The 23,560-nt window shown below is 44.6% G+C and overlaps 1 protein-coding gene across 1 annotated transcript in view; it reads left to right on the top strand.

The window, feature by feature from the left end:
* CSMD1 (CUB and Sushi multiple domains 1) overlaps window positions 1–23,560 on the top strand; it is a 467,695-nt gene that overhangs the window by 32,442 nt on the left and 411,693 nt on the right. Inside the window, exon 5 of the mRNA XM_039255776.1 lies at window positions 4,453–4,565. Coding sequence (XP_039111707.1) covers window positions 4,453–4,565 — 113 coding nt within the window. The remainder of the gene's footprint in view (window positions 1–4,452; window positions 4,566–23,560) is intronic.

Genomic DNA, 23,560 nt, shown 5'->3' on the forward strand with positions numbered 1-23,560 from the left:
CAGACACACACACACACACAGGAATATTCCTCAGCCATTAAAAAGAATGTGATCTTGCCATTTGCAACAGCATGGATGAAATAGGGGGTCCTAAGTGTATTATGCTAAGTGAAATAAATCTGAGAAAGACAAATACTACATGATTTTGTTTATATGTAGAATCTAAAATAATGATAATAAATAACAAATAAACACAAAACCGGAAACAGTCTCATAAATACAGAAAAGAAACTGGTGGTTGCCAGTGGGGAGGGGGCTTTGAGGATGGGTGAAACACTCGAAGAAGGTTAAAAGGCACAAAACCCAGTTATGAAATAAATAGGTCACAGGGATGACAAGCACAGCATAGGAGATAGAGTCAGTGATATGGTCCTAGCCCTGTACGGTGACAGGTGGCAACCAGACTTACTGTGGTGAGCATCGCATTGTGCAGAGTTGTTGAGTCACTATGTTGTACACCTGAAACTAATATAACATTCTCTGTCAGCTGTACTTCAGTGAGAAAGAAAAGGAAGAAAAGCAGCATTCTCCTCCACTTACCTTACATGTAACTTAAAAGCCAATATATATTAGTGTGTAAGAACAACAGTGGTTATAATACTTTCTTATATTTATGTAAACTTTATGGCAAAATGATACTTATTATTTTCTCTTCATTTTCTTACCCAAAGGAGTGAATTTAACTTAAAGTACAAGTAGGTATTTATAATGGCTCTGAGTAAGATCACATATATATTTACATAGTCTAGAAAATGTTATCCAAGAAAAATAAAGAAGAGAAATAAGTCAGATAGAAAATGAGCAACTGGAAGCCCCCCCTTCCAGAAATTCCTGACAAAACCTCAAAGTGAGACAGTTGTGAGAGCTGGTTACAGTAATGAATGAGCAGAACTTTCCAGGCACAAGAGAATAATGTAAGACAGGCTGGGATTTTAGAAGACAGAATAAGCTTTAAGATGAATCTCCTATTTCATGCATCATTTTTCCCCTGGGTGCATTTTCTGATTCTCTGTTTAGGGCATCTTGGCAAACAGGCGTCTGTGACTCAGAGAATGTGGTTTTGGGAGACACGGGATGTGGGGGACCCTGAACTGGGTTATCAAAACTGTGAGGACTTGAGGGTCCAGGATATCAAGGGCAAGGGAATCATGGGGATGTGAGGCTGGCATCTGTTTTACTTTGGTCCTTGATGTATTTGCCTAAGCCCAGCTTTCTAGGAATCAGAAGAAAAGGGCCGGAGGAAACTTTGCTGCTAATGGTCTACAGGGCTCAGCGGAACTTTTGGAATTTTCAGTGCTAAGGAAACAAAGATAGATGTTCAGGACCTATTGTTTCAAGAAGATGTACTCCTAAATGCCATATTCCCTGGGTTGTGACATGGAAGGACATAAGCACTGAGAAAATGACGTGCCTGAAATGCAACTGTGAAAACCAGTGACTGATGGGTCAGAGAGGCCGCTGTGCTCCCAGAAGAACATCGCACACTCCCAGGGGAAGGTCACAGTACAGAACTTCTAGAATGGCTTGTACACAATGTCTGGCATTCAACCAAAAATCACCTGAAATGTCCGGAAACAGTGCCCACTGGTTGCAACCAAGAGAGAGGGAACAAAAACAAACAAACAAACAAAAAACCCCAAGATATCCTGACATAACAGTTATCATTCTGGGACTCTGATGATTAAATATGATTCATGTATTTAAAAAAATAAGTGAAATAATCAAGAATTTTCCCAGAAAGCTCTAATCTATAGCAAGTCAAATGGAAGTTTATTAAATGCAAAATACTACATCCACTATAATTAACTTAATCTGTATGATTTGAACTAGAAGGTAATTTAGTAAAAATATCCCAGCTGAATCAGGAAAAAAAAATGGACAGAAAGTATGTGCACATTTGGAGTTCTGGAAGAAAGAAATTGAGAGAAAATAGGCATAACCAAAATCTGAAAACATTACCACTAAAAATTTTCCAATACATCAGACATCAAGGTAGAGATTCAAGAAATTCCATAAGCCAAGGAAGATAATACACAGAAAGCCTCATACTGGCACATTACAATAAATCTGCTAAAAAACATGATGAGGAAATATCTTAAAAGCAGCATAAGCAAATGGATATTTTTTTCAAAAGAGCAAATATGGGATTGATAGAGCGCTTCTCAGTATAAACACAAAAGGTACAAAGACAACAGAATAACATTTGAAGTGTTGGAGGAAAGAAACACTATTAAGTAAGAGGTTTAATTAAAAACTAATTTACCAGGGGCGCTTGAGTAGCTCAGTTGGTCAAAGCATTCGTCTTCCACTCAGATCATGATCTCACGGTTTGTGAGTTTGATCCCCATGTCAGTCTCTGTACTGACAGCTCAGAGCCTGGAGCTGCTTCAGATTCTGTGTCTCCCTCTCTCTTTGCCCCTGTCCAGCTTGCACTTTTTCTCTCTCACATTCAAAAGTAAACATTAAAAAAAATTAAAGTAAAAAAATAATTGACCAAAGACAAAAGGAAAAATAGAAAAAAGTAAACTTTTAACTTATCATTAAACCATATTCTAAAGAAAAGTCAAAATTCTCTGATTAGATAAAATAATATAAATAAAATAGTTAAAAAGAAAACACAATTATATGTGTTTATGAAAGGAGAACATGAAATGCATCTAGGTAGAGTAAGTTCAAAGTGAAAGGTTAGGAAGAGGTGTTCCTTGTAAGGACTAATAAAAAGAAAAAACATGGCTTTATAGTCATAACTCAAAGTAAATAGACACTTACAATTGACATTTATGTTCTGTGTACTTTTTGGTATGTTACATTTCAATAAAATGCGTGCATAAGGAAGAAAAACAAGTCTCTCTCAATCAAACAAGCAAATACAACACCAAATATAAAAGAGCGATCTCTCTGACAAAGAAACAGTCCTCAAAAAGAAATATATTTTTAGTGACTGCATATCACTCACTGTAATTCTTCTTTTTTTTTTTTTTTCAATCTGTGTGTAACATGAGTTACTTCACATATAATGACTATTGTTCATCTGCCTTTGAGGAATCACGTTTCCTCTATGCCCGAGGTGAGAGTGTTGGGTTCATAGACAAATGATATGATTGATGGCGCAAATCATGTGTTCATATTCCCGAAAGTCCTTTACTGAAAGCAAAACTTCGTATTTGATTAGAGACATTTATTTTGGTTGAATTGATTTTTTTCTTACATTTTTTCTATTTCAACATGCTTTTTGTCAGCATCTTGAATTTAGTCAATGGATTTAGTGTTTCTTTTCACTGGCTAACAGCAGCCACTATGTGACTGTTTTATTAATACACAAAGAATGCTTCATTGAAACTTCCATTTGGTGTGGCCTGGACAATAATACGCGGAGAGAAGTTCAATACACCTGCCAAGTCTATTTCAGCTATGTGCATTCTTCCTCTTGCTGGTATTCTCTTAATGTACATTTACTTTTGGTTTTATGGCTATTGTATATGTGTATGTGAGTACATACATGTATGTGTGTATATGTATGTATATATGTACACATGTATGTATGTGTGTGTGCATATATGTATATGTGTGTATGCACACAAACATACACATACATATATATGGGTATGTATTGCCTTTTCTGGAATATCAGAGTTGGAATCATACAGTATTCAGTCTTTCAAGTTTCTTTCCATGGCTTGATAACATCACTCATTTTATTCTTAGTGCTGAATAATATTCCATCCTGTGATGTATTTCTAAAAGAGATTTTGTGGTGAGGCACATAATGTAAACTAAACAGTCTGAGCATTATGGGAATGAGTCAAAACATTTCCGCTTAGGGATGTTTCGGTGTCAATGGTGTGATACCGTACTACCACACAGCAGGAAGATACACTGTCCTTCACATCGGGTGACTGCAGGTCCTGGATTTAGCACTCAACGTGCTCTCCTGGAGACATGCCTCAGCCTCAGATGCACCTCAGCTTATGGTCGCCCACCCTATGTCAGTTTTTAAAATCAAAGACACATGGGGCGCCTGGGTGGCTTAGTCGGTTAAGCGTCCGACTTTCGCTTAGGTCATGATCTCGCGGTTTGTGGGTTCGAGCCCCGCGTCGGGTTCTGTGCTGACTGCCAGCTCAGAGCCTGGAGGCTGTTTCAGTCTGTGACTCCCTCTCTCTCTGACCCTCCCCTGCTCACGCTGTCTCTCTCTCTCCTAGAAATAAATAAAAAACATTAAAAAAAAAATCAAAGACAAAATTCTGATCATAGAAGAATCATTACTGTAGAATGGGAATAATGTTGAAGCTAATATATAAATATGCATTATGAGGGGCTATGGATTCTTTGAAGGATGGTCTTACGGTGTATACACCTACCTATACGTGCTTGTCTAAGCAGCGAGACCATCTTCAAAGTAAAAGTAGAGATATCGGTGCTTCACATAACGGGTTCCGCATCTGTCTCCTGCAGACTCACCGGCTCCAGCGTCCCGGACCTGATCGTGAGCATGAGCAACCAGATGTGGCTGCATCTGCAGTCCGACGACAGCATCGCCTCACCGGGGTTTAAGGCTGTCTACCAAGGTATGGCCGGGCATGCTTGCCGACACCAGAACCCAGCACAAACCTCTCCCGGTGCGTTAGACATAAACACACTTGGCATGTCATGGTAGTGTTCACACATAGGGACTGAGTACTTGCAGCTTCCTCGATTAAAGCCCTGCTCATAGTTCTTTGTTGCAAAGTACTTTTAACTTGTGGAAAGCTTGGTCTGCTGTGACGTGTGCCATCATTGCGTCAGAAGAAAGGGTAAGACTAAGCATGAAACGCAAGGTATGAAATTGTGTACGTGTGTTAATCTCAGCACTTTATCTCTTTCGGAGAGGGAGATGTTATGGTTATGACTAAGGGAGATATTTTGTACCAAATATGAATTGGAGTGACATTAATTAAGCTTCTCTACATACTAACTCATGCAAAATGTGTGTGTGTGTGTGTGTGTGTGTGTTGTTTGTTTATTTGTTTTTAATGGAGCAGAGAAATCTACGTGAACTTGGAGGGAAATACTATGGAGTTCTTGTCTAGGGGAAAACTCAGTGTTGTCTGAGAGTGTGAGTTACAGTTACTCTGCGGATGTTGGCTTCACCTCTGAATTCATGTCCGGGTTCCATCATCTCAGCGAGTGGTTTTCCACAGTGCGCTGTGGCTCTGTGTTCTCATCATCAGGGCCTCATGTTTCGTCTTTAAAAATAACCCCACTGAGGGGCGCCTGGGTGGCTTAGTCGGTTAAGCGTCCGACTTTCACTTGGGTCATGATCTTGCGGTTCGTGGGTTCGGGCCCCGTGTCGGGCTCTGTGCTGCCAGCTCAGGGCCTGGAGCCTGTTTCAGTCTGTGTCTCCCTCTCTCTCTGACCCTCCCCTGCTCACGCTGTCTCTCTTTCTCTCTCTCCTAGAAATAAATAAAACATTAAAAAACAAAATTAAAAAAAAAATAACCCCACTGTATTGCTCCACCTGCATTGTTTCATCTAGGAGGATTTCATAGGAAAGAGGTATCTTTTAACCTTAACGTATAGATTGATATTTAAAAAATATATATTGTGGAATATTTTATAATGGAAACAGAAGTAGAAAGAACAATATAAAAACCTGAGATCACCTATAGCTGTAAACTTTTGTGAACCTCCCGGGTACCTTGCTATTGACTTGGGAATTGGTTTGAGACGTACCGCCCTGGTGGTTAGCTGCTCGATCCTGCCCCTGCTCAGGTACCCTCAAACATCGTTTGGGAAATGAGTGATATTTCCTGCTGTTAGACAATGCTCCCACATGCTCCACTCAATAATCCACTTAATCTTTACTCAATAATTACCTCTTTAAAAAGCAGACTTCTTTATGGGGCGCCTGGGTGGCTCAGTTGGTCGGGTGTCCGACTTCGGCTCAGGTCATGATTGTGTAGTTCATGAGTTTGAGCCCCACATTGGGCTATGCTGACAGCTCATAGCCTGGAGCCTGCTTTGGATTCTGTGTCTCCTTCTCTCTCTGCCTCTCCCCTATGCGCTCTCGCTCTCTCTCTCTCTCTCTCTCTCTCTCAAAAATAAATAATAAAACACTTAAAAATTAAAAAAAATAAAAAGTAGAATTCTGTCTTAGTTCTAAGAGAGAGAAAAAAGAATTCTTTCCCACCCTTCCCCCACCCACCCAATCAGAGATCAACTGTTTGGCCTCTTATTTGGGGCCTTCTGAGACTTAGTTCCCATATACCACCTGTACCTGTTAGTTCTGAAGGGGACTGGGCAGCAGCCGCAGGGGTGACCTTCAGTGCCTCAGGGCACCAGGGTGCTTTGGCGATTCTCTCCTGTGCTCCAGAGATGGCAAAGAATGGAGAGCAAACCAAGGGCGATAGAGAGTCTTCTCCCAGAATACGAAGAACAAAAATGAACTTCATGATATCCAGACCTCAGGGCACCTAGAATAGCAGTACATAGGCACACTGTTTTCACTGACCACACACACACACACAGACCATTTTCCTTTAGTGACAATTTGGTGTTCTCTAGATCAGTAATCAAACAGTTTGGCTCAAGAAATAAACATTTAAGAGGCTTGGGAGCATGTTAAATTCTTTGTTTTAGATTATACAAATGATGGGTACAAAGCCTCTATCTTTAGTTTAGATCCTGTACATGTTTGACAAAGAGAAAGAAATTGTTCTCTTGTGCTAAGAGGTTAAATATGTGTCCCCAGATATAATAAAATTACCTCATATTAAAAAGTTTTCTAATTTAATTTATAAGACTACTCATAAAAGTTTAAACGATATATTCATCCCTGTATATTGCCATACATTCAATAGGCCACAAACTGATTGGAAGTTATTTTTTAACAAGATTGAGGACCTATCATCATCTTGAATGTAAGTCAAGAGAAGTATTTTCAAGGTCAACCTTATACTCTATACACATGCTTGTGAACTGATAGTCAACTTTATCAAAATAACCAGGAAATTTCATTTTAAAACCATTCAGGGGTGCCTGGGTAGCTCAGTCAGTTGAGCATCTGACTTCAGCTCAGCTCATGATCTCAGGGTTCATGAGTTCAAGCCCTGCGTCGGGGTCTGTGTACTGACAGCGCAGAGGCTGGAGCCTGCTTCGGATTCTGTGTCTCCTTCTCTCTCTGACCCTCCCCCACTTGCACTCTGTCTGTCTCTCAAAAATAAACATAAAAACATAAAACTAAAAATAAATAAAATCCACCCAATCATATATTTTTATTAATACAAAAAAGAATTATTGCAAAGAAGCTAAACTATAATCTAAGAAAATATACTATAGCCGTTCAGAATAAAACATAAATCTGTGTTCTACCTAGCTATTTCCATTTTCAAAGTTTAAATACTTTCCATAGTATAGTTTCAAAACTTTAGAGAACTAAGAAATTACAAAGTACTATAATATAGTAAAAAAGGTGTCAATTTTAGTTGGGTAATTTTACTGGAGGGGATCTGTTAAGAAGAAAGAAAGAAAGAATTCGTAAGTTGTTGTCAGGAAAACTTTGAAGTTGTCCTTGGCAAAAAAAAATACATGTATCTCACTACTCACTCTCCCAATGCCCAGCTTCCTCTTAGCGAGTGGTTAATGGATGGAGTAGCGATCTTTGCCTGTCATTTCCCTTGAGCTGTTTTACTACTCGGAAGGTTGTAGGAAACTCACAACATGGCAGGCGATCCCTGACTACGGATGCACTTGTGAACTCTGTAGACAGAACACCAGTGATCATCACCCGGTAGCTATAGACAACTTTAGGTTCTCTCATCAAAATCCCATCAGCATTGTTAATTGTCTTTGTCTGTATTCTTTGAATTCTCTCTTGAAACAGTGCTTCAAAAGTCTTAACGGTTCCTTCATCAGTGATGAATTTATTACAGTCTTTAACATGATGTGTATATGCATATATTGATGAAAACTAGATGAATCTATCTTCAGAGTTGGAATTTTATTGTCTTCCCGTGTACTGCATGGATTTGAGTGAAGAGATAGAATGCCTTGTCTTCTAAGTGTGTGCTGGAGAGAATTCAGGAGCCAACGAAGCATAATGAGAAATTACTGTGTAGCAAAATGAGACAGATCATTAAAAAGCATCTTAGAACCCCAAACAGTAAGCAGGGTGACAGTGACAGTGTCCTAAGCTCGAGTGAACAAACCATTGCACAGCTGCATCCTCCTTGTGAGTAGAAGTAGTTACAGAGCTAAAGACTTCCATGTTGAGGTGGGCCCAGCATCAGGGTCCTTACCTATAAACTGAAAGATTCCTCCTTCATGGAAACATCGGATGGGACAGGGAATTGACAGAATTTCTGCCTCAGAAGAGGATATGTATACCCCATGAAAGGTTAGGACTGGACTGCACAGATAATTGCCGAATTCTTCCTGACATTTGGATATTTTGACTTGACCTTTAATTGAACTTCTACATGACTGTACAGTTATTCAGGAAAGCATGGTAGGGGTGTAATCCCATCCACATGACCTATATTGGCTACTGCCTTTGGTGAAATCTAAAAGCATCAGTGAAATACCAAACCCTTCCCAACGGGGCAGATTGTAGGAAATTAACCCCAGCAGCACTAAGTTACACACCCTGAGGTTTCTAGTATGAAGGCCAGACGGACTGGCATCATTGCTAAACTGCGGATCCTTGGCTATTAAGAGATTAAAGTATTCTCAATTAAAATATAAATATTCCTCCAAGTGTCATATTTCAGTTTGAATGACCCCACAGCATTAATTATAATTACATTAGCTGTAATTAGCACTCTGTTTACCAGCTCAATAGTCCATTAATCGCTGAGATGTCATGGAAACACGGATGGCCACCAGTCCTTGAAAGATTGCCAAGTCAAGACCGGGTATTATCTTTTGGCAAAACAATGTTCCAAAGTCAAAAAGATTATTAAAACAAATACCTAATACAAGATTTGAGGATTTAAAAATTCTAGAGAATGTTATATATCAAAAGAAGACATTTACCTTCTAGAAGCTGTATTTCCAGAGTGCTATATTAAACTAACAATTAGTGATAAAATAAAAACCACTTGTAAAGGTCATTGTCAAAAATATAAATAATTGTGTTATTTTGTTTAAACTAATAGATATTTGTGAATTATGTTGTCAGAAAAATTAATATAGTTGATAATCACGTATGACTTAACTTTCTAAGTGTTGCTATCGTGTGGTTTTAACTAACGTCATGTGGTGTTTGAGAATAGAGGCTGTGAAGTCAAACGACCTTGGGTTCCTGCTCTGACACCCACTAGGTGTGTAACATAGGCCAAGTTGTCTATTAGTGTGCCGGGTTCCTCCTTTAGAAAAAAGGGAGAGCAGAGTAATGACATTTCCTTCCTAAGTCTGTTGTTGTAGAACTCACGACTTAAAACATGGCAATCCCATAGCATGTCAAGTGATGCTAGCTATTTGGATACACATTTTCCTAGTTAATTTCGACATTTTTCTGTAAGTAAGGTTTTTCATTATATAAATATTAGACCTCACAATAAAATATGTACAGGCAGTTAATATCCTTTCTCTTCACCTTCTGACTTGGCCAGGCAACTTCCTCGAAGGAAGTGGCTCTCAGCTTTTCCTTATGTGTCCTTCTAGAATTTTCCATGCATATAACACCGAATCTGAAATCTTGGCTTGTCTCTTAGTCTACAAATCTCAGGGGAACTTCGATATGCAAGAAATGTCACATTTTCTTATTTTAAAATCAGTCTGAATTTCCTTCAGAGTCTCCGTCCCAACAGCATGTTCTGATTGGAGGGCCCCGCATTGCCCGTTGCCTGCCCCTCACTGCCATTGCACCAAGGAATTAAGAACCCCCTGAGTTCTGTAAGGGATACAAAAGGTTTTGGGGTCCTCAGTCCTTGGATCACACTTGTTGCCATGAGACCTTCATGGTGTCTGCTGCTTTGGGCACCGTTGTCCCCACAGAAGCTGCCTGTGGACATCCTGCTGGCAGACCCCCTCCCCGGCCGCCAGCAACGTTGAGGCGGTTTCACGCGGCGGAGCCTCGGGTCCATACCACCCACCTGCACCCCACCGACACACCAGGCTTAGTCCCAGGGGGCCTGCTGCTCTCTGGTTGTTCCAGTCTGTGACCCTGCAGAGACATTTGCCTGGACAGCCTCCCTCCAGATGCCACACAGCATGCTCGATTAACTCTGTCTTTCAGTGCAGAGTTTGCGTTACAGTGACCAGTGGGGAGGAGGCACAGGGGAGAGCCTCACCCTCCTTGGGGATCACAGAGTTTCCAGGCGAGGACAGAGAAAACTCGGAGACTAAATACAAGCATCAGCACCACCAGTCATTCAAGAGCAGCAAAAAGAAATATCAACTAATGTAAATTATAAATATATATATGCCACCTGGGTGGCTCATTCAGTTAAGTGTCTGACTTCAGCTCAGGTCATAATCATGGTTTATGTGTTCGAGCCCCACGTTGGGCTCTGTGCTGACAGCTCTGAGCCTGGAGCCTGCTTTGGATTCTGTGTCTCCCTCTCTCTCTGACCCTCCCCTGCTCATACTGTCTCTCTCAAAAATAAATAAAACATTAAAAAAAATCCAAAAGATAAAAAATATGTAAATAATTATAGTACAGGTGTCAAAAGTAATACTAACCTATTAAACTATATTACACTTAATGTATATATAATTAGTATATAATTTATGATTATGCATATAATCTACACATATTTAAATATATATATATATAACTCATATATATGTGTAAGTTATATGTGTAAATCATATAAACCCCATATATGAAATATATATATCTGAAATATATATATATATATTTACATATATAATATAAATGGAAATCTAACAGGTCTAGTGCATAGTTTTTCCACTTTATATTCTAAATTACTTATTATGTTACAAAATTAACTACTGAGAATCAAAGAAGTGTTTTGTAAACCAATCTTACATTTAATAATACATTAAAATTATTTTTAAATATCATAATAGTATAATAGACCATGCGATTGCATACATTTAAAATATGCATTCTAGCAGATTGTTGTTATTGACTAGAAAGGAAAGGAAAATAATCTATTCTCAACGAAGTTCATGACCACTGTCACTTCTAGCATGGAGGAGGGTTGACAAGAAGCAAACATGATATCTAGATACTGTGTCTAAACAGCTATGAGCTTGCACTCGGGCATTTTATGGCATTTTACAGGATTGCCGTCTATAGGTATATGGACTGACCCTGGATCTTTTATGTCACAGAGAAGATGTTCAGTTGGTGTTCATCACACATGTTGATGAACTGCACTTCCACAAATCATGTTTTATGTAATTTGCCACAGCTATTTAAATTTTAGCAGGGGGTAAATTAAAGGAAATGTTCCCTGTGATGTGCTGCTGTGTGGTAAAAACAATATCTATTTCAGGCTCACACTCAATTATTTCAGCAAAATAATTGGGGCTCAGCATTTCTGTTTTATACCAGAAATGGAATGTCTCCTGTATGCAGTGAGCGCATCGTAAAGGGGAGTGAGCGATGATGAGTTCAGGCCTCTTCGTCTGTCCTCCGGGGTCTCTGCATCTGTGCTGACCAGGAGCCCTGAGAATGGTTCAGACTGCGGCTTGTCTGCTACCTTGGTAGAGGGCTCTGCAGACACACATTGATGTCACGTAATCTTCCAGATACTTGTGATGATTAATTTTATGTGTCACGTTGACTGGACCATGGGGGCCTGCACACCTCACCGGACATTATTCTGGGTATGGCTGCAAGGCTGTATCGGTATGAGGTTAAATTTTGAATTAGTCGACCGGGTAAAGCAGTTCGCCTCCCCAGGGTATGTGGGCCTCACCCGATCAGTTGAAGGATTGACTACAGTCACACCTTGGAGATATTGTGGGTTCATTCAGGTCCAGACCACCATGATAAACCAGATACTGCACTAAGACCAGCGCTGCTGGGCCTTGTGGTTTCGCAGTGCATATGCAAGTTGTGTTTACACCATACTATAATCTACTAAGTGCCTAATAGCATTATATCTAAAAATCAATGTTCATCCATACTTAATTAAAAAATACTTTATTGCTAACAAGGGCTAGCCATCCCCTCAGCTTTCAGCAAGCCACAATCACTGATTACAGATCATATAACAGGTATAATAATGAAAAACTTTGAAATATTCCAAGATTTACCTAAATGTAACACAGAGACACGGAGTGATTGCTGTTAGAAGAAGTAGTGCCTGTAGACGTGCTTGATGCGTGGTTGGCACAAACATTTAACTTGTAAAATAATAACAACAACGCCGCAGCTGCAAAGCAGGATAAGGTGCAGCACCACAAATGGAGTGGGCCTGTAGCGCAGCGGCCGAATGAGGGGCAGTTAGTGTCTCTGCCTGACGGTCTCTGAGCAGGAACCTGGGGCCTCCATCCCCCGTGCGCAAACTCGGATTTGCATGGGCTCTTCCATCATGGGGCACCTGGTACGGACAGCTCAGTCTCCCTGACCATGTGAGCCAGTGCATACAGTCATCTCTCTCCATAGGTCAGGCGATGAATAGGGAGGCCGGTAGGTAGGTAGGTAGATAGATAGACAGTATAGAGAGGTTGACAGATCAACAGGATGGATAGATAGATAGAGAGCCTGAGCTGACGTAGGTCATTCAGCCGACTGAGTCCCCCAGGCATCCCCAGAGCAAATACATGTTGGAAAGGGACCGATAATCAGATGTTCACTATGTGCTCCTATAGAAACCTCTGACCTTTTCTCTCTCCTGATGACCCTTGGCTCCCCATTACCTACCGTGCCACACACAAAATGCTTACGGTGGATCTCCAACCATTTGTAATCGGAGCCCCTCTTCCCCTAAATATTTTGATTTCTGCTTTATCCTGAACACTACCTGATGTAGTTTATCTTTGAAAACAACATACGCCATTGTCGTTTTTTTTTTTTTTTTCCTTTTCTTTTCTTCATTCCATCCCTTTTTTCTGGGACTCGGCTATTCACCTTCACTGCTAAAATTAGCATTTCAGGGGCGCCTGAGTGGCTTAGTCGGTTAAGCGTCCGACTTTCACTTGGGTCATGATCTCGCGGTTCATGGGTTCGAGCCCCGCGTCGGGCTCTGTGCTGACTGCCAGCTCAGAGCCTGGAGCCTATTTCAGAATCTGTGTCTCCCTCTCTCTCTGACCCTCCCCTGCTCACGCTGTCTCTCTCTCCTAGAAATAAAAATTTAAAAAAAATTAAAAAATAAATAAAAAATAAAAAAAATAAAATTAGCATTTCATTAAAATACTGAATTCTATTGAAATTTGTGTCATGAGAAAAAAATGTGCTGCTGTTTTTCACTAATTTGTGTTTGATCGACACAGAGTCACTTCGGTGTATCATTTTTCTTCTCCACGGAGACCCTTTCATCTTTTTATCAGGGCCTGGCATTCTTTGATCATTTCTATTGCTCTTTTGATGTTCTCTAAATCCTCTTAGTAATGACGTACTCAGACTATAATAGTTGATGTTGTGCAGCTTTTTAATTTTATTAAGAATTTTCTACCTTCCTGAAGATGAACTCACATTTTACCATTTTTTTTCCCCTTTACATCTTCAACTCTTTAAAACAATCCATTCTGTGCAAGCATATGGTGGGCTAATTACTTCCTTTCTTCCTCCAACTCAATTAGTGCTGTGATTTTTCCACATGTTCTCAAAGTGAGAAGAAGGTTTGTTAAGGATCCCAGCTCCTTATGGAGCACAGCCAGCACAGGATTGTATTTCCAGCAAGTTATGCCGAATAGATATAAAAATCCCGAAGTCTGCATTATCTCATCAAAGGTATTTCTGGGTATCATAAGCCAAATAATTTAAAAGAGTGGCATATTTTCCAGTTTATTTTTCTTTTCTTTCTCTTCTCCTTCTTTCTTTAATTCTTATGTATTTATTTATTTTTACTTTGTACAAGAATGTTTGTTTTGTTGTTTTATTTTTCTCCCAACTGGGTTCCTAAACAGTTCTCCTTTTGTCTACACAGCACGAAGCCTCCGTTAGGGCAGTCGGTCGGTGCATGGAATTTAATGGTGACTCCAGCATTTTAACCCAGACTTTGCTTTTAGTTCCCAGTAGGACCAATGAGCTGATCAGTAATCATGTGAACATCTGTTGCGTTGTCCGTGACGTGGGGGTTCTGAGAAGTGGGGCTTTGTCTGCATCCATTGCATCGTTGTGAAAGCTCCTTCAGGCCTGAGACCGCGTCCTCAAGTTGGAAACTGTAATCACATTGTGTGTTTTGCAAACAGCCTCAGTAAATATGCAGTTTATGTGAAGAGGTGTCCTTTAGAAAGGAAAACTGGTTTTATTATCACTCGTGCGGTGTGGGTCATATGCTTTCACCTCCGGTCGTCTCTCTTGCGGGGCCATCCCCACAGCGTTAGAACTTGCATGCATTCTCCGTGCTCTCCCCTCAGCCCCCCTGCTTCTCTTCCTCCCTGGAGCTGTGGCCGTTTCCTTTCTCCAAGCCAATTCCGTTACAGCATACTTTTCAAATTAGTTTTCAGTCCATTTCAGCTTTACTGCCATCTTTCCAAACTGTTCCCTTTCTTGTCAAAAATGTAATTATCCATCCGGGTCTGGGACGGTATTTTTGACTTTCCATTATGTCCGTCCCCCCAGCGGCATGCTCAGAACACAGTCATTTCATTGTGTCGTCCGCGGACAATCTCCTTTGGAGTCAAAGTGACGGATCTGAATTTTATGTTTTTCCTTTCTCTGCAGCACACCAAGTTGAATTACACTCTTGTTCAAGGATATGATCCCTCAGTTGCCATTGCCGTTATTCTCTGTGTCTTTCCTTAAACTCTCATCTGCTCCTGTTCACACCACTTTCTCACTGTTGCAGATTTTATGAAAAAAAGTCAGAAACCCTCACTTGCCGCATGGCCATGTTTCTCCCATCCGCATGTACGTCCACCTGGATTATTGTACCTGGACCCCGGCCGATACCCTTTTTTTCCACCCCGCCCCCCCCAAGCAGGCTTTCTCTTTTAAGGTCTGTGATGTACAGTCACATCATCCTCCCTTTTGTGAGGCCTCCGTTCTGCAAACACCATGTGTAATGACAGAGCCGTGTTGCTGCCTCGCTGCACAGGCTTGGCCGTGCACGTTCTGGGCTGTGGTGTTCGGTTCAGCCCTTGTAACTTGCTCCCTGTTTCCTAGAACTGTCTGTGACACGGGCATCCTCACATCTGCCTGGCGGGCCTCTTGTGAGTATTCTGTGAAGGGCTGATATATGTCAGCGCGTCGGACTGCCTCCAGAATGTAAGAGTGTCAGCACGCTTACCTCAGGGCCGTTAAAAAATTACATTTTCACCCACCAATGCGGCGTGGATAATGTGAGCCAACTGTGTGAAAACACGGTTTTCTCCTCCATGAGGCCTGAGAGTATCACTAAAAACCCAGTGGTTTTGATGGTCATTGGTTGATGCATCCTGCAAGTGTCTTAAATTATCCTTTTCCCTTCTGTCTTTTTTTACTCTTCCAGTTTACTTGTGGAGAGAGAAGGTGGGTTGTCCCATGGAGATGGCCCCTGTATGCATTTTGCTAATTACACCCCCTTGGTGTTTAGCAAAATCTCTGTAAGCTGGTACCTGGACACACAGGTTTGGTCGTACGTGAGGTTGTGCTCTCAGCAAGATGACTTTGCGTGTCACGGGGTGATTTCCCGTCACGAGGCGCTGCCACTGACGTGCAGTGAGGGCATCTCTTCACCTAATTCGGCTGGATGGAAACACAAATCTGGTGCTCTGCTTTTCCTGAATTAGCAGGCGCTCCTCTGAGGAGAGTGTGCTGTTGGACCGGCAGCCGCTAACCCTCATGCTGCTGGGAAGACCGGGAAACGCTGTGCTCCGACTGGTCGTCCCGCAGCCTTGACTCAGGCACCCTTGACATACGGGCTTGCAGTGCGAACAGAGCGAGTGTCCTCTGGTGGGCCAGCTGCCTGGGCTCTGCCCGCTGACATCCCGATTTGTCACTACCAACAGGGTCCTCAGCCCATACTAGATGCCCCCACAGATGGGGAGGACACGGATTACTTTTATTTCTGCATTATTAAGAACTCGTGGCTTTGAGCATCTCTGATGATTTTCAGTCTGTAGAAAGTACTGTGTTTATTGATGCTAAGATTGTGCTATTTTGCCTCTTCTCACCTTAGCTCCTGACGACGTGGTGTCCCCTGGCCCTTGAGGAGGACAGGCGCTCCATGGCCCCTGGCCGTCTATTAGGGCGAGCACTCCGTGGGCCCCTGGCCATCTTGTACGGAGGGCACTCCGTGGGCCCCTGGCCATCTTGTACGGAGGGCACTCCGTGGGCCCCTGGCCGTCTTGTACGGAGGGCACTCCGTGGGCCCCTGGCCGTCTTGTACGGAGGGCACTCCGTGGGCCCCTGGCCGTCTTGTACGGAGGGCACTCCGTGGGCCCCTGGCCGTCTATTAGGGAGGGCACTCCGTGGGCGCCTGGCCATCTGGTACGGAGGGCACTCCGTGGGCCCCTGGCCATCTTGTACGGAGGGCACTCCGTGGGCCCCTGGCCATCTTGTACGGAGGGCACTCCGTGGGCCCCTGGCCATCTTGTACGGAGGGCACTCCGTGGGCCCCTGGCCATCTTGTACGGAGGGCACTCCGTGGGCCCCTGGCCATCTTGTACGGAGGGCACTCCGTGGGCCCCTGGCCATCTTGTACGGAGGGCACTCCGTGGGCCCCTGGCCATCTTGTACGGAGGGCACTCCGTGGGCCCCTGGCCATCTTGTACGGAGGGCACTCCGTGGGCCCCTGGCCATCTTGTACGGAGGGCACTCCGTGGGCCCCTGGCCATCTTGTACGGAGGGCACTCCGTGGGCCCCTGGCCATCTTGTACGGAGGGCACTCCGTGGGCCCCTGGCCATCTTGTACGGAGGGCACTCCGTGGGCCCCTGGCCATCTTGTACGGAGGGCACTCCGTGGGCCCCTGGCCATCTTGTACGGAGGGCACTCCGTGGGCCCCTGGCCATCTTGTACGGAGGGCACTCCGTGGGCCCCTGGCCATCTTGTACGGAGGGCACTCCGTGGGCCCCTGGCCATCTTGTACGGAGGGCACTCCGTGGGCCCCTGGCCATCTTGTACGGAGGGCACTCCGTGGGCCCCTGGCCATCTTGTACGGAGGGCACTCCGTGGGCCCCTGGCCATCTTGTACGGAGGGCACTCCGTGGGCCCCTGGCCATCTTGTACGGAGGGCACTCCGTGGGCCCCTGGCCATCTTGTACGGAGGGCACTCCGTGGGCCCCTGGCCATCTTGTACGGAGGGCACTCCGTGGGCCCCTGGCCATCTTGTACGGAGGGCACTCCGTGGGCCCCTGGCCATCTTGTACGGAGGGCACTCCGTGGGCCCCTGGCCATCTTGTACGGAGGGCACTCCGTGGGCCCCTGGCCATCTTGTACGGAGGGCACTCCGTGGGCCCCTGGCCATCTTGTACGGAGGGCACTCCGTGGGCCCCTGGCCATCTTGTAAGGAGGGCACGCCGTGGGCCCCTGGCCATCTTGTAAGGAGGGCACGCCGTGGACCCCTGGCCATCTTGTAAGGCCAGTACTCCAACACCATCTTGTCTATTTCTTGCTCCAGGCCTGAAGTTAGTCGTTCACCCAAGAAAACTTGCATTTCTTCAAGGGAAAATGATATTTTAGGACTATAATCTGAGTATTTGTAATGTTTGTTCTTTGTTGAACTTATTTCTGCCTTCTGTCAGAGGAAGAGAGTATGTGAGTGTGAGTTTGCATGTGTTAACGAGTGTGTGTGTGTTTCTCTGTGTGTGGATGTGGATGTGTCTGCATTATGTGTATGTTCACATGCATGAGATTGTATATATGTCCATTTGTATGTGTGTAAATATGCATGTGTTTGTGTGTGAATGTGTGTGTGTACGAGAATACATATGTGTGTGCATGTGGGGGGGGGTGCTTCTATGGATGTGACTGTGTGAGTTTGCAAGTGAGTGATATGTGTGTGCATGTACGTACATGTACATGTATTTGTATGGTGATTTGTGCATGGGTGCATGTGTGTGTGCATGTGCGAGACTACGTACAAAAGTTTGCACACCCAGTTCATTGTCAGCACTAGGAGGTTTTATTACCTTTCTCCCTGTTACACCTCCACCCTGTCACCCCCAGAGTCCCTGTCACCCCCAGAGTCCCTGTCACCCCCAGAGTCCTTCTGGAAGGTTTCCTGGTCTTCTGTAAATGATGGTGTTCGACAACGGTACAGCAAATCAAGTGAGCAACTGATAGGATTTTTATGAGTTTTCCCCTTGAACAATATTATGATAAATTCACACAATAGCATTTGATTTTACCCCCTCTCTCTACCAGGAGGACCAAGCAAAGAAAATGAGTTTGCCCTTCAGTCTTTGATGCTTTTTGATGTATGATGACCACAGTCTAGTGATAAGGATTAAGCCCCGCCGTTTTTTGTTTTTTTTTATTTTTTTATTTATTTCTAGGAGAGAGAGAGAGAGCAAGCGTGAGCAGGGGAGGGTCAGAGAGAGAGGGAGTCACAGACTGAAACAGGCTCCAGGCTCTGAGCTGGCAGTCAGCACAGAGCCCGACACGGGGCTCAAACCCACGAACCGCGAGATCATGACCAAAGCGAAAGTCGGACGCTTAACCGACTAAGCCACCCAGGCGCCCCATAAAAAATCTCATTTGAATGTTTTTTTTTTTAAATTTATTTCTAGGAGAGAGAGAAAGAGACAGCATGAGCAGGGGAGGGTCAGAGAGAGAGGGAGTCACAGACTGAAACAGGCTCCAGGCTCTGAGCTGGCAGTCAGCACAGAGCCCGACACGGGGCTCAAACCCACGAACCGCGAGATCATGACCTAAGCGAAAGTCGGACGCTTAACCGACTAAGCCACCCAGGCGCCCCATAAGCCCCACCCTTTAAATGAGCAGTAAGTCAGGTTTCCAGACTGTCTCCTGTAGGGGGCCCGTCTCCATTTGTTCTTCTCCTTCTTAGCCACATTATTATTTCATACTCTCTTTTTTCACATTAATTCTTTGGAGAAGCAATACGTAAAGAGGATAATAAAATAATGATTGGCATAACCTTAGATTTTCATAATGATAGCATATTAGCCTACTGAAAAGGTTTTATAGCCTCGGACAACATCTCTTTTGAGAAGAGAATGAAAGTCTGTTAGAGTTACTCCTAAAAATGCTGTCAGTATGTTGAAAATAATTTCTTCCTCTCAGAAGCCACTTCTAATGTGTCACATGTGTAGCAGTGTACAAAGCATTCCACTTCTGCTTTGAGAAATGTATGATCATAATGTTATAGTGTTTCTTATCGGAATTAAATACACCAAAGATATAGAAAGGTTAAAAAGGGCATGAACCATCCACAGAGCTTAACACCGCTCAGCAGACTCAGCGTAAAGCACTGATTTCCAGGCACTGTTGTGAGGGCTGTGGACACAGAAGTTACAGTGTACAGAGGACCAGGGCTCACGGGATCTACACCCCACCAGGAACGTGGGCGCCCCCACATTCCACTGGGGACAGCAGGGCCCCTCCCCGCAGCTCCTCTCAATCCAGACTTGGTGCCAGGGTCTGGCGTAGAGGCAAGACCCCCTCCCTGCCTCATCAGTAACTGTGTGATTTTACAGGCTACCCTGATAACACCTATAACCTGTCTCCGAGCTTTCCAGGCATGGATTCTTTTCACATTCACGTTTTCATGTCTCTGATTTGGGATGCGTCTTACAATCATTGATAAGATGACTTCATGCTATATATATATTTTTAAATTGTCTCAGTGTTGCAGGAAGTAGCTCCGCATGTCATAATCGATGGTACCGAGACCTGGTGCTGTCGCAGGTGTGGCCAGTGGAGTGGAGACAAGTGAGGGAGCTGGGTGAAGTCTTGGAGGCTGAGAGGAGGTCTGGGTGTGGGGCAGACAGGCATCAGAGCCTGTGTGTCTGTGGGGAGGAGAGCTGGGGGAGCGGGACCAGCCCTGCGGCAGTCTGAGGAATGTTCCAGCAGGCTGCCCCGCAAGTGCGGTGTCACAGATCGGGTTGGTACTCAAGGCGCTGTGTGAAAGGCAGGAAGGCCAGGGCTCACTGTCAGCCAGAGTTTAGCGGGGGGCTGTCTGCAGCTTGGCGGGAGCAAGACCGCGAAGGGCCCACACAGGGCACTGCCTTCTGCCCTGAGAAGCCCCTGGGGTGGCCGGGGGGCAGTGGCCTGATCCCACACACCTTTGCAGGAACAGAGTGGGTGGTGTGTGAAGTGCAGACCATGGGGGAGGGGAGAGGGCGCGGGGGAGGCAGGAGGCTGGGCAGGTGGATACGGCAGGTGGAATGGACACTAAATGTGGACAGGGGGTCTCTGTGCAGGTTCGGAGGGTGACAGAGCGGGTTCAGAAGGGACTGACGGAGGAGCTGGGCCGCTGTGGTGTGAGGCCGCCGCTCTGGCAAAACCTGTAGCGCCCCCCCCCCCCCACCAGGTGTGGTGTGAGGCCGGGGCTCTGAGCAAACACCTGCCTTCCCCCTGCCCCCAGGTATGGTGTGAGGCCGGGGCTCTGGGCAAACACCTGCCTTCCCCCTGCCCCCAGGTGTGGTGTGAGGCCGCCGCTCTGGCAAACACCTGCAGCTCCAGGTGTGGTGTGAGGCCGGGGCTCTGGGCAAACACCTGCCTTCCCCCTGCCCCCAGGTATGGTGTGAGGCCAGGGCTCTGGGCAAACACCTACAGCCTCCACTGCTCCCAGGCTCAAGGTTGGAGGCATCACGGGAAGGGGCTCCCTGAAGGGCAATGACCTGAGCTGGGCATCTTGTTTGGCCTTCACCCCTGCATTCCCCCGAGCTCTGTGCTGCCAGGACGGGAGGCAGCACCCTGCCCCCTAGGTGTCGCCTGTGGGGAGTGATAGAGGGGCCCGGGGAGTCAGAGCAGACTGGGGCAGGGCTGTTCGTCTCCAGACCCCAATCTTGCGGGATGCCTCTAGGCGGCCTTTGCTCTCTGCTAGCAGCCCCCTCCCCTGGAGCTATCACGCTGGGCTGGCCCTCTGCTGTGGGCCCGGGGCACAGTCTTAACTCACCCCTGTAGTTTGCTCAACCCCAACCACAGATGTGCCCACAGCCCCTGTCATTAAAGCAGCCTCCATTCACCACCCAGAGTGTGCAGTTCCCTCCCTGGACGCTGACTGGTAGATGGGTAGGCAGGACTCGAGGAAGCGAGTGTCCGATGAAAAGAAGACAAGAGTAGACTTGACTCCAGAGCTGGGTAATCAGGGAGACAAGGGCGATTGGCCAGTGTAGGGGGCTGAGGGGAAGGTAGAGAGAGCAAACAGTCATGTGATGGGGGCTCAGGGGAAGGTAGAGAGAGCATACAGTCATGTGGAGAATTTACATGCACCAAGGAGGGTGGTTTTCCTCATCTTTTAGGTTAGGGAAGTGATAGAGCTCAGTCGGGTGTTCGTCACTCATAAGGGCATGTTCAGACTTAAGATGGAAGGAATGACAATGTGGAAACAGCTTAAACGTGGTGAACTCATATAGCAACTGTCAGGTAGTGCTATTTTCTGTAATACGGGCTTATGTGGAATAAGCAAGATTGAAGTTGCGAGATTTCTTTATAATTGCTCTGAAGAAATTAAACATAAAAAAATCATAAAACAGGCTTGATATTTAGTTTTGCCATTAAGTGTATGAACATCAACCACTAATGAGGTAAATTTTGCATTAGGGATTATATTGACCTGAAAATGAAATGAAGTCCTTAAAAATTTTAAAAAATATGTTTAATTATTTCCTACAGATATATACTTCTGAAGGGCAGTGGCATGGACAGGAAAGACTCAGGATTATTTCCTGTGCTGGGTTTGTCTCACACTTTAGCACTAGGAGACTTCAGAGGCATTCTCACGTGTTTCTGAGGAAGCTCTGAAAGTAGCAGGATGCTGTCTGGGACTCAAATTCAGGAACCGGTTTTCTTCCAGGGCATTCCAACAGTGGCTTTCAGGTGCTTTCAGCCTGCGGGAAGGCAGAGGGACTTGTAACCTAGAAAGGGCATATTTGTGTCTCCAGAGGGAATATTTTGCCTGGGAACCATCTGAAATGGTGAAGTGCTGGTCACCCTCGCCCACAGGGGTCCTCATTAGGTGGACTAACCAAAGGCGGAGACGACTGAATTCCTCACACAACAGGGGTCACTGAGCCACCACCGCTGTCCTGTGGGACTTTCTTCCTTGTCTTCTTCTAGTGGGGAAGTTAAAAGCCATTACACACATGAATCTAGCTTAAGACTAAAACAGAAAGGAAGGAAAGAAAGATGGATGGAAGGAAGGAGGGAGGGAAGAAGGGAAGAAAGGAAGGAAGGAAATGGGGAGGCGGGCATTCTGCCATCTTCTACAAGAAGAAAATCACCGTAGCAACACTGGATGCTAAATGGCTGCCCCACAGGCCGATGAGCAGGCAGGGCCCTGGTCCCTGCTTGATCGTGGCCCCCACGCCTGGCTTTCTGAGAGAATAATGCAGATGGCTGAACAGCAGAGGTCTCGCAAAGCACACACACGAATAGCGCTAATTATATAAGCGAGGGATCTTGAGAAACGAAGCCAGAAGCAAACCGCCCACACCGCATGCCACCACCACAAACAAGGAAGAAAATGTCAATTTAGGAACAAAGGGAAAATTAAGAAAACATGTTGTTTACTTAATTCCTGACTTGAAAAGCAGAAATAATTCTGATACAGAAGAGTTGTAGGAAGAATGTTATGTGGGTGGAAGGCCCTGTCAAGGAAATAGAGATAAAGCTGAAAGATCGGAAAAGTTGGAAATAAACAAAGAATTTGGAAGAGATAGAAAAGAAGCTACATCCTTCTATCATGAGCTACAGACGCACACAACTCACCAAATAAGGTTTCTTTCTGTCACTATTTCTGTAAAACTTCTTTTAAAGTTTTGTCAGAATGTGACTTTCTAACCTCTTAAACTATACATGAATATACTTCTTAGATTATAATTAAAAAAAAAAAACTAGGATACTATTATAGCATTTTTCAGCACACTACTTTTTTTCCTTGATTTGTTCCCACATCTTACAATGAATGTCATATGCTGTATGCTACCAGAAAAGAGTGGCAGTCACACCTTATCCATTGATAATGTGTGTTCTCATTGATTAAATGGACATACTCTGTTTGCATGTGTGTGTTTAGTCAGAACAAATATATCACATATGTCAAGGCAGATCTGTCTCGTAAACAGTGTGGAATATAAATAAGCTTCCATTTTGAAAATGAAACTTTGAATAATGAGAAGTAGTGACAGGGGTGCCTGGGGGGCTCAGTCAGTTAAGCATCTGACTTCAGGTCAGATCACGATCTCACAGTTCATGGGTTTGAGCCCCACATCAGGCTCTGTGCTAACAGCTCAGAGCCTGGAGCCTGCTTCAGATTCTGTGTCTCCCTCTCTCTCTGCCGACTTCCCTGTTCATGCTGTGTCTTTCTCTCTATCTCTACATAATAAATAAATGTT

This window comes from Hyaena hyaena, unplaced genomic scaffold (genome assembly GCF_003009895.1).
Source record: "Hyaena hyaena isolate Hyena2069 unplaced genomic scaffold, ASM300989v1 scaffold_545, whole genome shotgun sequence".
Lineage (NCBI taxonomy): Eukaryota > Metazoa > Chordata > Mammalia > Carnivora > Hyaenidae > Hyaena > Hyaena hyaena.